Source organism: Phycodurus eques, chromosome 6 (assembly GCF_024500275.1).
Source record: "Phycodurus eques isolate BA_2022a chromosome 6, UOR_Pequ_1.1, whole genome shotgun sequence".
Classification (NCBI taxonomy): Eukaryota; Metazoa; Chordata; class Actinopteri; order Syngnathiformes; family Syngnathidae; genus Phycodurus; species Phycodurus eques.
In genome coordinates this window covers 23170021-23184165 of record NC_084530.1, presented here as the reverse complement: position 1 = coordinate 23184165, position 14145 = coordinate 23170021, and the positions used below count along the sequence as shown (strand labels likewise).

At 39.8% G+C, this 14145-nt stretch overlaps 1 protein-coding gene across 9 annotated transcripts in view; it reads right to left on the bottom strand.

Moving 5' to 3' along the window:
• gab1 (GRB2-associated binding protein 1) overlaps positions 1 to 14145 on the bottom strand; it is a 76989-nt gene that overhangs the window by 38283 nt on the left and 24561 nt on the right. For 4 of the 9 annotated variants that reach the window (XM_061679168.1, XM_061679171.1, XM_061679169.1 and 1 more), the window contains exon 1: positions 10566 to 10748. The exons of the other annotated variants lie outside the window; for them this stretch is intronic. In XM_061679168.1, the coding sequence (XP_061535152.1) occupies positions 10566 to 10721 (156 nt within the window). In that variant the 5' untranslated portion in view covers positions 10722 to 10748. Of the gene's footprint in view, positions 1 to 10565; positions 10749 to 14145 lie in introns of those variants that run through there. 9 annotated transcript variants of the gene reach the window in all.

Below are 14145 nucleotides of genomic sequence, written 5' to 3'. Positions count from 1 at the left end.
TGAGGTGCCAGTCCCGGCAGTAAGGTTTGGTACATTTGTGGGGGAGTAGCTAGACATACTGCTGGCCACTGATTGATCAACAGAATTTTCCGCAGTATGAGTTTTGCACAATATAGCTTTTCCGTTGTCCCAAAATCTCCAACATGAACCCTCCCACTGTTCAGTACCCTTTCGTTGGGGTGCCAATCCTGGTGGTACGCTTCAGTTGAGTTAAATTAGATACCGCTGTCCGTAGATTGGTCAACAGTTCAGGACGTTACATATTTTATAGAACTTCCACTGTAAAGGGTCCCAAACTGTCCAACCCAAAACATAACCCATTGCTTGAAGGATGACTAAAAGCAGTGTTTCTTGTTTAGCGCATTACACTGTTGCAATTCCGCCGCCCTCCGGCGGTGGAAATGCAAGCCAGATTAGGCTTTACCTGATTCCCACTCCTACAATAAACATTTTGTCAGAACCTGAAACTTAAATCCGACTGAATGTGATAAAGCGGTAAAGACACCGTGACTGAAAACATACCAGGGTGTCCAAAAGCATGCTAAAAATACACTTGCCCTTGTAAAGAGTTTAAAGTCCTTCATCAGGCTTAATATGTTGAGGCTGAGCCCTTCTGCTAATATCTTCCATTAACAGCATTGATAAAAGGCTTCGATGTGCATTTGGGATGCCTTAATGCAACCTAAAGTGCACTAAATGCTAATGACAAAATATAAATCGGATGCTCATCCGCCATAGCGCTAATGGTGGACGAAGTTGAATCAGCAATTTCACGCATTTGGAGGTAGTATCAGAGCCATGACATAGGGAGGACGACACTTGTAGCCAGCTTTCACGGGCAGTGTGAAAAGCACTGATGGCAGATTTGGGGGGGGAAGAAGTCAACCCAGCAATTTACCACATTCGGACCCAGTATCAGAGCTAGGAAAGGATTTGCAGATCATTGTATTCTGCTTTTGTTTACGTTTTACACAACGCCCCAACATCATTGAAATTGGGGTTTGTAGATCAGCGGTTTAGTTACTTACACGTGGACTGTACTGTAGCTCATCAATTAGCCAGGTGCGTTCGTTTAGCTTAGCGACTAGGGGAGATATGGTTTGCACTAAGCAGAACGACAAGTAACCAGGTCATCTGGGGTGTGTAAAGTAAACATGCAGCAGATGAGTAAAGATGTGTGAAATAACAGGGTGGCATTGTTAAAATCAGACAGAAAACACCGCCAGACACCAGGCCACATTTTGAGGTCAGTTGATAAGATTCTACTCTTGCATTAGCTTTGCTCTGTATCTTCTCCAAGCAGGAAATTGAAAAGAGCACCCACAGTATGTCAGTATTGGTTTGGTGCACATTCTGGGGGAGAAAAAACAACAACAAAAAAACACCAAGCGTGAGGTGGGAAAAATTGTCAAATGGTTTTAATTTTGCGTGCATTCATATCATAATATATTTCTTAATTATGTAATGTGAAAGAGGGGGCAGGTTTTTGCAATTTAAACAGACATGAAGCAGACCCACCGCCCCGCACGCAAAAAACAAAAGAAAATAAAGAAATTCACTCGCATCGATTAAATTCACAGTGTATTTTAAACAACCACACTTTGTCTAAGGAAAGTCCGCTAGCTTACTGCTAACAGACAATACAAAACGCATGTAGACAAACAATATAATACTCACAGGCATAATATGCTTACTTGCGTGTTATTTTGCCTGAAAAACGACTAATATTACTGCAGATTACTGAGCAGTTGTGGCCATCTTTGTGTATGTTTCACCAAACGACCAAACTGAGTGGACGTGTATGATAACATGACGCACGAAAAGGTCTCAAACGAGGGTTCACTGTAGACTTAATAAAGACTTTAACCAGCGTCACGGAACAGACTGTTACGCTTTGAAGGCTAAGCTGTAATTGTGTGCTAAATTGCGCAGAGCATTTCCATGACACAGCAATCCAACCTGAATGCAGTAAACAAGTACGCACGGCGCCTTCACTTTGCCCTGACTATCAGGTCACTAGGTCTACACGAGAACAAAGAGCCCTCTGCGAGGGGGGGAGTGGCGAGACCGTCACATTTGGTGCTCGCGGCCTCTCGGGGACAAAAGCTCGTCTGTACTCGATGCCGCGAATTGTATAAATCTGTCTTTGTTTGCGTGACGTGACTGGGATTCTTGCGCGAACGGCTATTTTTACATCCAGCGAGCGCCGTGCGGTGCAGTTAACTGCCGAGCAAAAGTACAATGGCCCTCGGACCCACGTCATACCACCGCGCCCCCACCCATCCTCTGCCTGATGGAAGCCAGAGGGGACTTCCATGAAAGATGTGCAGCACAGTCGTGGTCGATGGCATTTACATAGAGGCAGGGCAAACCTCTGAATTCAGAATTAGACCAACATTTTCCATGAAGTAAAAAAATTGCATGTTATTATACAGTAAACCAACAAGGGCGAATAGCAAAAAAAATGTGAGGAATTGACCCCCCCGCCCAAAAATAAAATGTTTGTAATTGACTATGTTAATATTTTAAACGGTAAATATACCACTATTAACCGTAAATATACCACAGCACTTCAACACCTATCATTTCAATTCATCTTAAATTACCCTTAAAACAAATGGCTTACAGATCATTTGCTTTCGAACAAAAATTCAACGTGTATATGCACAGGAAGTGAAGACTAACTTCAAGTAACAACCCAGGCTAAACTTGGCTATTCCCCAACATACAAGAAGATCCTAGGTTGTGTTTATTTGCTAAGATTATGTTGTATGTGTCTTTGACTTCTTTTTCTATAAAACAAACATTGTCCTGTGGTATTTGTTTGCACCTTCTAACCTTATCAAGCGGTGCAGTTCGGGTGAGAGAATGGACACAGTTGATGACCTAACTTCCTGTTCAATGTAATCAGCTCATCCCACAACCTAACAAGCGTTCACCCGCAGGACACCTCGATAGAAACACAGATACAATACAAGACTCATAACCAAAATTCTGAAGTACAAACCACTGTAAAGATGTGACAAATAGTAAATGCATTCCCACCGTAGTGGAGTTAAGGGTTTTTGTTTGTAAAACTAATAAAAGTAAATAAATAAAAAAAATAAATGGGTGACATTCTTGTACACACAATCGATATAAGAATAGAATTATGGACAGAGGCCAAAGCAATTCGTAATAATTATAAGCTCAGTTAAAGCTCGACAAGTCCATGTTAATAGCTCAACAAATGCTTCTTTCTTAGTAAACATATCAAATATAATCCAGACGAGTGCTGCTCCCATGTCAAGAGGAAGCGTCTTAATCCCTCCTCTCTCTGAGAGAAGAAAACAAGAGTGAATCTTTGTTGAACTGGAAAAAAAGAAACTAAATCACACATCCCCCTGTCCCATCTTCCCACACACAGGGCAGCAAAGCAAAGGGTGAGAATCCTGCTTGTTCCAGAAGAAACAAAGCAAGAACACATCTATTTTTAAAAGCACTGCAACTACTACGCAATGACAAAAAACAATTTTTTTTTTGCAACATGTTGTACTAAACTGGAACTGAAACTGGAAAAACTATTACACATGACTCAACACTTATTAATTCAAGCAATACCTAGAAATCACAATTAGAGGGTACCTGCAGGATTAAGAAAGTCAAAGACTTTCTAAACACTTTTTGAGGCCTCTTTGATGAAATTTAAGACTAAATATAGACTTTTTATTTTGGCTAGTGCAACCAGCAGCAGTAACTATACTTTCAGCAAATACTTCACAATACTACAAAGATTTCTGAAGTAAATAATTTTTTTTAAATAAATAATTTTTGTTAATAATAAATGAACTATTAAACACAGCAAGTGTTTTTTTTTTTTTTTTTTTTTTTTTTTTTTAAGTGGAGGAGTATAGCGGATTGAATGATTCTGTGGACTCTATTAAGCATACTTTTCGCCTAAAATTTTAGAAAATCACATTTCAAACTTTTTAATGAGTTAATGATAAATTTGTCAACCATTTACAAAGATTACATTTTTTTTCATACCTGTGGCATTTATTTAACCATTAAACTGATTATTTCTGCATGATTTAGGACTTTTTTATGAAAATTTCAGTATCCGCAGACACCCTGCTATAAATTTTTGAAATGTTTTACAAAGACTTCCAAAAAACATAGCATTGTTTTTATTTTGATTCAGTGGATTTTTTATGACATATGAACAGCTGATATAATGATAATGATCATCATTTTATGCATAATTGAATTTCTATTTTGGAACCCAAAATTAAAAACTTTTAAAAGGATCCGTGGACAGGCATGTTGTAAATTCATCAAAATCTTTACAGAGATTTACAAGGAAAACATAGCAAAAATGTGGGTGCAAGTATGGAATTTTTAATACCTTTGGACAGCAGATTCATAGATTAGTTTTTAAGCATAATATTGACCTCAAATATGAAAAGTCGAATTCACAATTCATCAAATAGTTTACAGAGATTTACAAAGAAAATACAGCAGTTTTTATTTGCATCTGTGCCATTCAATGTGACATAAATGGCACATTTGCGCATCATGCCATTCCTAAGCATAATTAAGGCCCCAATTTAGGGAAAAAAAGCGAATGTAAATTTTTTTTAAGGCTCTCCCCCCCTGCTGTCGGTTACGGCATTGCTCATGAAACACCTTCCACCCAGTATTGCTGCTTTTCCAAGTTCCAGCACAGCCTGGCCCCGCTGTGCCCTGGCCTGGCCTGGCTTCCATTGCTTTTCCTTTACAAAAGGGACCAATCAAAAGTGGGAGGGATTGGAGCAGGATCAAGAAGAAAGTGACACGCTCCTTTCTTGTCGCACCTTCCATCTCGCTGTATTTCATCTGCGAATATGGACAAAAATGCCTGCACCTCCTCAGTCGATCACAGAACAAAAGCTTCTTTAAGCCTGCCGGACACTGCGCGACGTGGTCAAACCCGACTAGACCGGACCATCGTGTACCCTGCACATGAGCGATTGCATAAGTGGATGCCCAACGAGCCTGTATAGGCGTGTGATGCTATGTTCTCAGTATCTTGTACTTTATCACATTCCTTAAACCATAAAAAGATTAATAGTTAAGGAAGAAGCTGGTTGCTAAAGAGAGAGGGTGTTGGTGAGAATAAAAGCGAGAGTGTGGATGTTTGAAAGTAGGCTCGCTGGCGCCATTCATTTGAATGTACCCAGCGTGTACGTACGTTGGTGTACGTTCTAGTCACAAGCTTTGCTTTTTCATCCACATGTACATTTTACATTATGAATATAGTTAAGTATTGATGTAAAACACAATATTTGATGCTTTATATACTTTATATATGGGTTGATACGGTGCGGCTCGCTAAACCCGGAAAGGTGTGTTCCTGTGAAGGAAAGCTTATCTGCTGCGACGTTAAGACGTTGATTCAGATTTTGAATTGTAGCAAAACTGATTGGCTCATGAAACTCATGAAAACAGTCAACAAACCACGGACACTCTGCGACAGTTCAGTCACAAGTCACCGCGCTTAAAGAAACGCCTATTTAGAACCAGTAGAACGGAAAAGGGGCATATATGAGGAACGTTAAATGTTAATTTGCCTGAGCATTTAGTAAAAGGTTTTATAATGGCTTGACGCTGGAAGATCATTGCCTACGGTATGCAATTACTGTTTAAAAATGTGAAGTCACATTTTGTGTTTTTATTGAAAAGAAGACGGTTTTGTGCACTCGCCAGCAGAGCAATCTAAGCCAGCAGAAGCCGCCTCACTCAAGGCGACAAGGCCAAACAAGTTGGACCCAGACCAAAAACACAGCTTGTGCTATGCGGCCTGGCATATTTCTATGGAGGTCACATTCATGCATTCTTGCTTTTTGCCAGAAATAAACTGGCATCTGCCGGTGTGTAATGCAAAGACTGCGCACGTGTGTGTTTGTTTACGTGCAATAAAAAGGACCAGTTATGTTAACACCGGCTAGAATTACAACGCTGAGGCGGCGGGGCAACGACGACGATTCGGTTTCTGCACTTCAACAATGTATGGATCCATAAGCTGCCGCAATCAAAACAAGCTTGTTATCTTACACATGAGCCCCCACCTCAGCCACAGCCTTCTATCAAGTTACCGTCTCGCAGTCGCCCTGCCTTTCATGTGCAGCTGTGAAATTCTCACTCAACCACCTGACCGGAAAATGGACACTACCTGTTCGAAGAAGAAAAAAAAAAGTTTTTTAAATTACCAACATTCTAAAAGACAGAGAATGAAAAAAAAGTTTATTTCTAATTTTGAATGCACAAAACTTGAGTGTTTAAATTTGCCATCATGTGAGACATTTTATGGGGGTCTTTTGTTTATGGCGTTTGACATACGACATTTAGAGGTCGCACAGCACAAGAAGGCGCATTTAGTTACTGCCTTACTGTTCTTCATTTTGTTAGCCTAAGAGCAAAATTTACTAAGTCCTTTTTAACTTACTGTCATAATATCACTGCAAGCTTGATAAAAATGTTATTTCGTCATATCTGTGTAGATTCGCAGTCCTCCAGGTCTTGGTTATACATAAAGGTTGAATCGAGACAACTGCACTCCACATTTCGATTGTTTTATATTTATGTATAGTATTTTTCATACAAATATTTACTGTAATTAGAAAGACATTCATCCACAAGGGAAATTCAACAAACCACAATCAAAACAACACACGATAAAATGAAATATTAAATATATTAATCATAGCATCTGTAAAGGTCATAATAGTAGTGCGGTCTGATGTTCCGAAATAAGGTGCATGGTGATCAGTGTATTATTTGTGTTTTGTGACTTTACTAAAGCAAATTTATTTATATAGCGCATTTCATACACATGGTTAAAAGCATTTAAAAACATAAAAAACAGCTTATAAACATTTAAAACAAAGAGAAAAAAGTAAAAATAAAATTTAAAAAAGTACAATTAAAACCGCATACTGCTGCCATTGTGCAAGTTAGTTATAAGACTACGTGCTTTTCGACTTCTGTAAAAAAATAGGGTTAAATTGCCACTATAGGAACAGAAATCAATCGTAAACAGAGGACCCCCTGTACAGTATGGATACGCCAACGTCAGATGTTCAAATCATCGCTGCTGAATGTTCAAGTCAAGACGTTAATTTCTGATGACAAACGATGCGATAACTACTGTTTATGGCCTGGCACAATTTATATTTCTTTTCACTTATTTGAATCTTAAACTGTTATGATTATAAGTGCGCAGGAAGAAAGTTTATACCAATAGATGGGGTCCTCAGTTTACGACCGTCATGACATCCAACGCTTCGAGGATACAAACTGACCGATGAACAGTTAGCTGGGCGGCATAGGAATACGCGGTCACACGGCAAAAGAAGGCAAACTCAGTTACTATTGTACTGGCTGTTTTTCATTTTTTATAGCTTAAGTGTTTTTGTAATAAAATATTGTAATTATGACTTGACCATTGCAGTGTAGTTTACTGATAGACAACAGCTCGTTCCGACTTGTGTGGGAAAATGTGGGTTATGTCGCCACCAAATGAACAAAACTCAGTCGTAAACTGAAGACTCACTGTATACTGAAATTAAAAACTGGTCCTGTTACACCAGTACTGCTCAACGGAAAAGCGGAATTTGATCCAAATGTCCAACAAGACTCCAGAGCCTGAAAGAAAACAGTGTCAGACTGGACGGGTGCTGGGCGAGTCCATTGTCCATGCTTTGTAAAAACTAAATTGCCCATGTGAAAATGCTTATATGTTGATGGTTGTATTTAATTTCACTTGTCAAAAAATTTAGATGCATCTAAAAAAAAATTTATATTGTGGAAAACCATGTCAGTAGTTCAATTCAAAAAGTGAAAATTATATAAATTCACTACATACAGGGGAAATATTTCATTTTATTTTTTCTAATATTGATTATTACAGCTTCCAGCTAACAAAGCTCGAAAACTATATGAAAAAAAAAGATTAATATAATAATTAGGTAGGAATCAACCTTCTGTAAAGTATTTTCTGTAACGTAATAAATCTGTATTATATACACGTTTAACTTTTTGAGTAGAACAACTGAAAAACTTTTTGTGGTATTCTAATTTATTGAGATGCACCTGCGTTAACCCGAAGTTCTAGTATTCTTTTGGGACGTTTGCATTAATTTCCAGTGATCCCATTCCAGTCATACACAATTTTTAACAAAATGAGTTCTGATGGCATCCTTGTGAATCTTTCAGCCTTGGCAGACTGAGTGCACTAACAATGCTGTTAAGCGTTTCCCCCGAAATTTACAGAGGCTTACCACAATTGAGTTCCTGTTGTCAAGATACAGCTTGCTCCTAAGTACCAGCCTGTGTGTTAATCCAATAGTTTGAACACTCAACTGAGGCCGCTGCACAAACCTCTCTCATCTTTGAAAGGCGGGGTTCCACACTGTCATGTAATCATTCCATATCATTCGTTAGATTGGTCCCACATGACAGGAAGACTGAGAAACAAGGGAAACCGTGGAAGGACAAATGGAGTAAGAGTGTTCTTGATGTTCAAAAGCATGACTGCTTTTTTGTTAGCGCTGTCCTCCGTTGACTTGCCCGAAAAACCTTCAGGCATGCAAGACAGCTTAGACGTGAGGGTAAAGTATTAACTCCGGTTTAAACATTAACGCAGGCCGACGTTGTCACATCGAAGCAGCCCTTGAGCGCTAACGGTGTTAGCCTCTTCCTCCAACCCCACCGCAACTCCAGAAACCTACACATAGGTTGTGAAAGAGCCAAAGAGGAGGGGGACACACGCACACACACAAGCCAAAATAACATCCTTTTGTGGAAGTTTCCACATTGTTAGCATTTTGTTTTTATCTTCCTGGTCATCTGTTTCTCACTCATACAGACGCTGAACCCAAAAAACGTTTCCTGTTTTGCCTTCTTTTGTCACTTTGGTTGTGTTAGTGGGGACAGTCGGGTGCTATCTTTAGAAGCGAATTACATTTAGCTAATAATGCTACAGCTACTGCCTCATAAGTGACCCTCAGAGCTGATAAATTGACTCGAACCCAGAAAATACAAGATACATGTTCTTCTTTTTTTTCCTGTGTTGCTGCTCTGGATAAATGAGATCTTAAAAGACTGTCTGTAAAAGCTCAAATTTTCTGCTTAGGCTGCTCGTGCCAAAAAGAACCGGTACGGAATGGGGGGTTGAAGTCAAACGCACTTTTCCAGTTTTTGGGGGTAGTTCAAGAAACATACCCCTTTCACACTGCCTGTAAATACCAAACATTTTCCTGCTTTTACCATCTAGCTCTTCTGTATAAACACCACAACACAGAAAGGCGTGATGTGATGGAGTCAACCCGGCGATTTTTCCGCTTGGGGGTAGAGTAGCCCCGTTCACACGGTCTATAAAAGCTCTAAATTTCTGCATCTCTGTTTTGTACAAACACTGACACAGAATGAGCAGTTTGAAGTCAACACAGTCATTTTACAGCGATGGAGATTAGAGCTAGATTAGGTCTGAGACAAGATTGGATTTTGACTCCCGCTCCCTTCCACGCCAACAGAGATCGATCCCACTACCTCTCAAACCCAAACCAAAATTTTACAGAACAACATCCACCACCCCTCTTTAACTTTTTTTCCTATGTTGCTGTTTCAGCACCAGCATAGAATGGAGGAATGAAGTTGACCCTAGTATCAGAGCTATAACAGGTGTGTACAGGTTTTCTGTGATGCTGAGACCAGGATGTCGAGTTTAATACCTGACACTCACTTCTAATAGTCTGTTGTGTTGAAAGCAATTCATGTAAGTATTGTATAACTCACACAAAATGACTATTAATTACTTGGTAGCAGGATGCCGTTTGGTGTGCTACAATCTCCTGCTTCGCTGCGTTGTGTAAAATGCTCAGGCGGATAAATGTTGTATACAGTATTCTATTATGGCAATATTGTGGAGAAAAGAGATTCTGTAAATGCATTAGCTAAGAAGCGCTAACATTAGCCGTAGCCTCTCTTTTGAACGCCACACCACAATGAATGGAATCAAGACCACAACCACGTTTATGACTTTTTAAGACAGGCGTACCAGTTTTAGGATCACCATTGCCCACTGGATTTATTGGAACGAGACAAGTATTGCAACTGTGGGTTTTTCATCCCGTGTCAGGAAGTTCAAAGGTACTCACGTGGTGAGATCTTAGGGTCGATCGCATGAGACTAGCCACGCGCTACCAAGCAAGATAAATAAGGCGTAAAAGTCAATGCCCGCATTGTATGAATGGGTATCAGATTATTCAATTAAGATCAATTTCAATTGGAACGTTGACGCGTGCCAATTTTAAGAGTTCCTTCTGGTTCAAAATTTGTCTTCTCCTGTCCATTCTTGGCCAAATTTGTCTTCTTCTGTCCAAATTTGTCTTCTCCTGTCCATTCTTGGCCAAATTTGTCTTCTTCTGTCCAAATGTGTCTTCTCCTGTCCATTCCTGGCCAAACTGGGGTTAAAGAATAACCTCACAACTTTGCATCTAGACTAGTCCAAAAGAGTTTGTAAATGAGAAAAATACAGAATGACTTACTGGATATCTCAGCAACCATTCCTTGGATTTGCACCTTAGTCCCAGTGAAAAATGTAGCGCAACTGAAAGCCACCGACCAGCCCCCTTTTTTGTAGAGTGTGGCGGCGCTTCCTGCCAACCGTGCTGACTTCCCTCCCCTCCTCTTTTTACTCCCATCCAGTCTGCAACACCCTGCTTGAAAAAACCCTGACCCACAGGAAATAGACACAATAGACTGAAAATAACACACACCACCTCTGATGGCAAAAACTGCCCACCCTAACCCCTGCAACGCGTGCAAAACCTCTGCACAAAACGTACACCTATGCCAGAGGCCCCCCACCCCCACAAGATAGGTGACCAAAAATATCCAGACACCACTCCACTAAACAGCGCCCACGTGCCAAATACTGCACCCTCCTACTTTACATAAGCCTCAGGTGAAAAATAACTCTGTAATATCGTATCCCATCTGTGACTCTCACCTCCCCTGCATACAATAAGATTTGACACTACAATTAGCTGTGGACTAATTCGTCACTGTCCGCCCATTTAGAGGGCAAAGTGGTATGACATCCATCTATCTTCTTTACTATCACGTCTTTTACATTGTTTCTATTTTGACCTGGTTAGTCCACAGTCCGCGCTCTATGTGGCAGCCTTAACTGACCTCAGCTCCAAAAGTCTAATCCAATCAAAAGGAATACAAATCACATTTGGCAGTCAGTGAGAGGTTGCCTTGGCCGTGATCTAATTAGCTGCTCTCTTGCTAGTGGCCTGTCCACTCACACAAATGGAGTTGGAGATACAGCGCTTTCACACAGAGATAAAGGAGGATAGACTCGTGAAACATGTTACAGTGGTGCTTGGGTACTTGGCAAACACTGAAGCCGAAGCTATCAGAGCTAGAAGTCGCTGGAGTGAACTTTCAGGAGGCGAGGCGCAAGAGCGTGACCGGGCTTGTTCCTCGGCCAAACCTTCCACGACACACCTCCTGACAGTCCCCTGAAACTGGGCAACACCTCCACTTCCGCTCTTTATTGTGACATTTCTGACAATACTGCTTCACTTTCAGTTGAAAAGGAATGTGCGAGGAGAATGCGCAAGAAAAATGTGAGGAATCCTTTGTGTGCTAATGCAAGCAGTAGTAAACTAGGCAACAATGTCATTATGCAAAACGACTAGGAAATACTTTTCCTTGCTGACATTTCTGTATTGTGCGAATGCGGCAGGTTCAAACAGCTCACACTTGACTAGAGGTCTCCTTCAGCCACTAGGGTTAGGATTATGGTCCCATACCAAATGAATATACATATTGAAACGGAACAATCTCCTAAAAATAGGGTATGGGTTAGTGTTAGCGTTAGGCCCATTGAATACATGCTTAACTGAAACATCTTTTACTGGTTTGGTCCCTACCATAAGATGTCAGACAATAGGGAAACATTTTTATCCTTGTTTTTCAAAGTAAAAGCAAAGGTTTGCAAATGTCTTATTTTGATTCAACACAAAGATAATTAATATGCTTTCACTAACTATTAATAACAGTCTAACTGAAATTCCGAGGATTTTGACAAAATAAACAATGTCGCTATCTAAACAATTAATCGATTATCAAAATAGTTGTTGATTAATTTGATAATCAAGTAGTTGTTGATTAATCTATTTATTGTTCCAGCTGTAAAATATAATTTTCCTCTGTTAGGGTTAGGCTTACGACTACCGCTAGGGTTAGGCGCATCACCCGGTGAATGTACATGCTGAACTTCTGGAAGGGTTAAGGTTAGGACTAGGATTAGGGCAAGTACCCAAATTAATGCAGATGCTAAACAGAAGGGTTCGAGTAAGGATGGGGTTAGGTCCAGTACCCAATAAATGTACTTGCTAAACAAAAGTGTTACGGTTACAACTAGAGCGAATAATAGGGTTAGCGTAGATCATTTTACACTTGTGACTATGTGAATCCCGGGATGCACATGTCATGGAAACAATAAATCCCTGTAATTTATCATACAATACAGATACAGTAGTCCTCGCTATATTACAGTTCTTGCTTCGCGGTCCCGCTATATTTCAGATTTTTATTACAGTTGTTACTCTATTATTTATACTGTTTGTACAATATTTTTGTGTTATCCATTGCTCTTGCTCTCTCTCAGTATATCATGTGTTTAGACCTGTAATGATTGCAATATTTTTAGGACGATATATTTTCCCACAAATTATCACGAGAAACGATAGTATCAAATGTTTTTTATGCCACTGATAAAATAAGCATAATAATTCAAGAACATCCTTTTTAAGAACAAGTCCCTTTTAATTCTAATTCTAAGAATAATGAACATTGACATTGTTATGTAGAACAATAAATAAAATATATACTGTATTAAACAGACAGGCTCTGTTCACAAAAATTCCACTTAAATAAATATTGAACATTTCGCATAGAGGTATAAACAGTCATTAATGCCTTAAGAGCCAATGAAGTTTCCAGTTATTTAAGAAAAAGTCCTAAGTAGCAACATTAATAACAACACAAGTAGATCAAAGGAACCTGGTTTGATTCAAGATTTGTACAACTTTTTCAAAGTCTGCAGCCTCTTTAAGCGCTGCTTTGTCAAAATGTTCAATGACTACATCTCTTACAAAAGTAACGCGATAGCGTATATAATGGGAGCTTAGGTGCGCCATATTCACATTTGTATTTCCATTGTTGGGCAAAGAGTTCCATAATTGCAAGCTGTCAGAAAACGGGAAATTTTTTGTTCTGAGCTGAAGAAATTGGTTGGGATGGTTGTGTTTAAAACGGATTTAGTCACCTTGAGGTATTAAGTTGTGTTGTATTTGTTGCGACTTCATACAAATTTGACATACCAGCTTGTTGGTGTTAGCAGGATGGCCGCGTTCATCCGGCTTGAACCCAAAATGCTCCACATCGTCGCAGTGGCATTCGGCTTTGGAACTAATTCCATTTATGCCGCTCAATTTTCTGTAACTGCAGCTACCGCCTCGCTATGAGAAGACCATGTACGTGAGCGCCCGCATTTCAAACGCACGCACACGGCCAATCAGACGGCGGGTCCCTGCTCTTCACTCTCTTTTTAGTTTGAGACCACAATGAAACCCATCGTGCGTCAGAAGACGCAGATTGATCATACTTGCGTCCCTGCTAATTTTTGTGCGTCTCAGATGGGAGACGCCAATCAAACGAGATCCCTGGATTGCAAGGTAAAATGATTATTTTCAGGTCAGTTTCTGCTGTTTAGGCCACACCATTGTCAGGTTTTAACTGAAAAAACACCAAAACATCATCAGTGTCACCGCCAAGTAATGTTTGGCCACTTCCTCCATATTTAGCAAAATAGTCAAAGTTGACAGCCGCATCAACACTTTTGATTCAAGTCTCTGCCATTTGTAAATAAACTGCAAATGTGAGAAGAACACAAAGTTCACAGCAAAATACCCCATTTTTAGTAGGAGAAAGATGTCCTTTGATATTGGTAACACTGTAACCCCTCAGCACATTTTCTATGACTTCATTGTGGCTCAAGTCACTGTTAATGGTCCCAACACTATGGTTAAAATAATAATAATAATAATA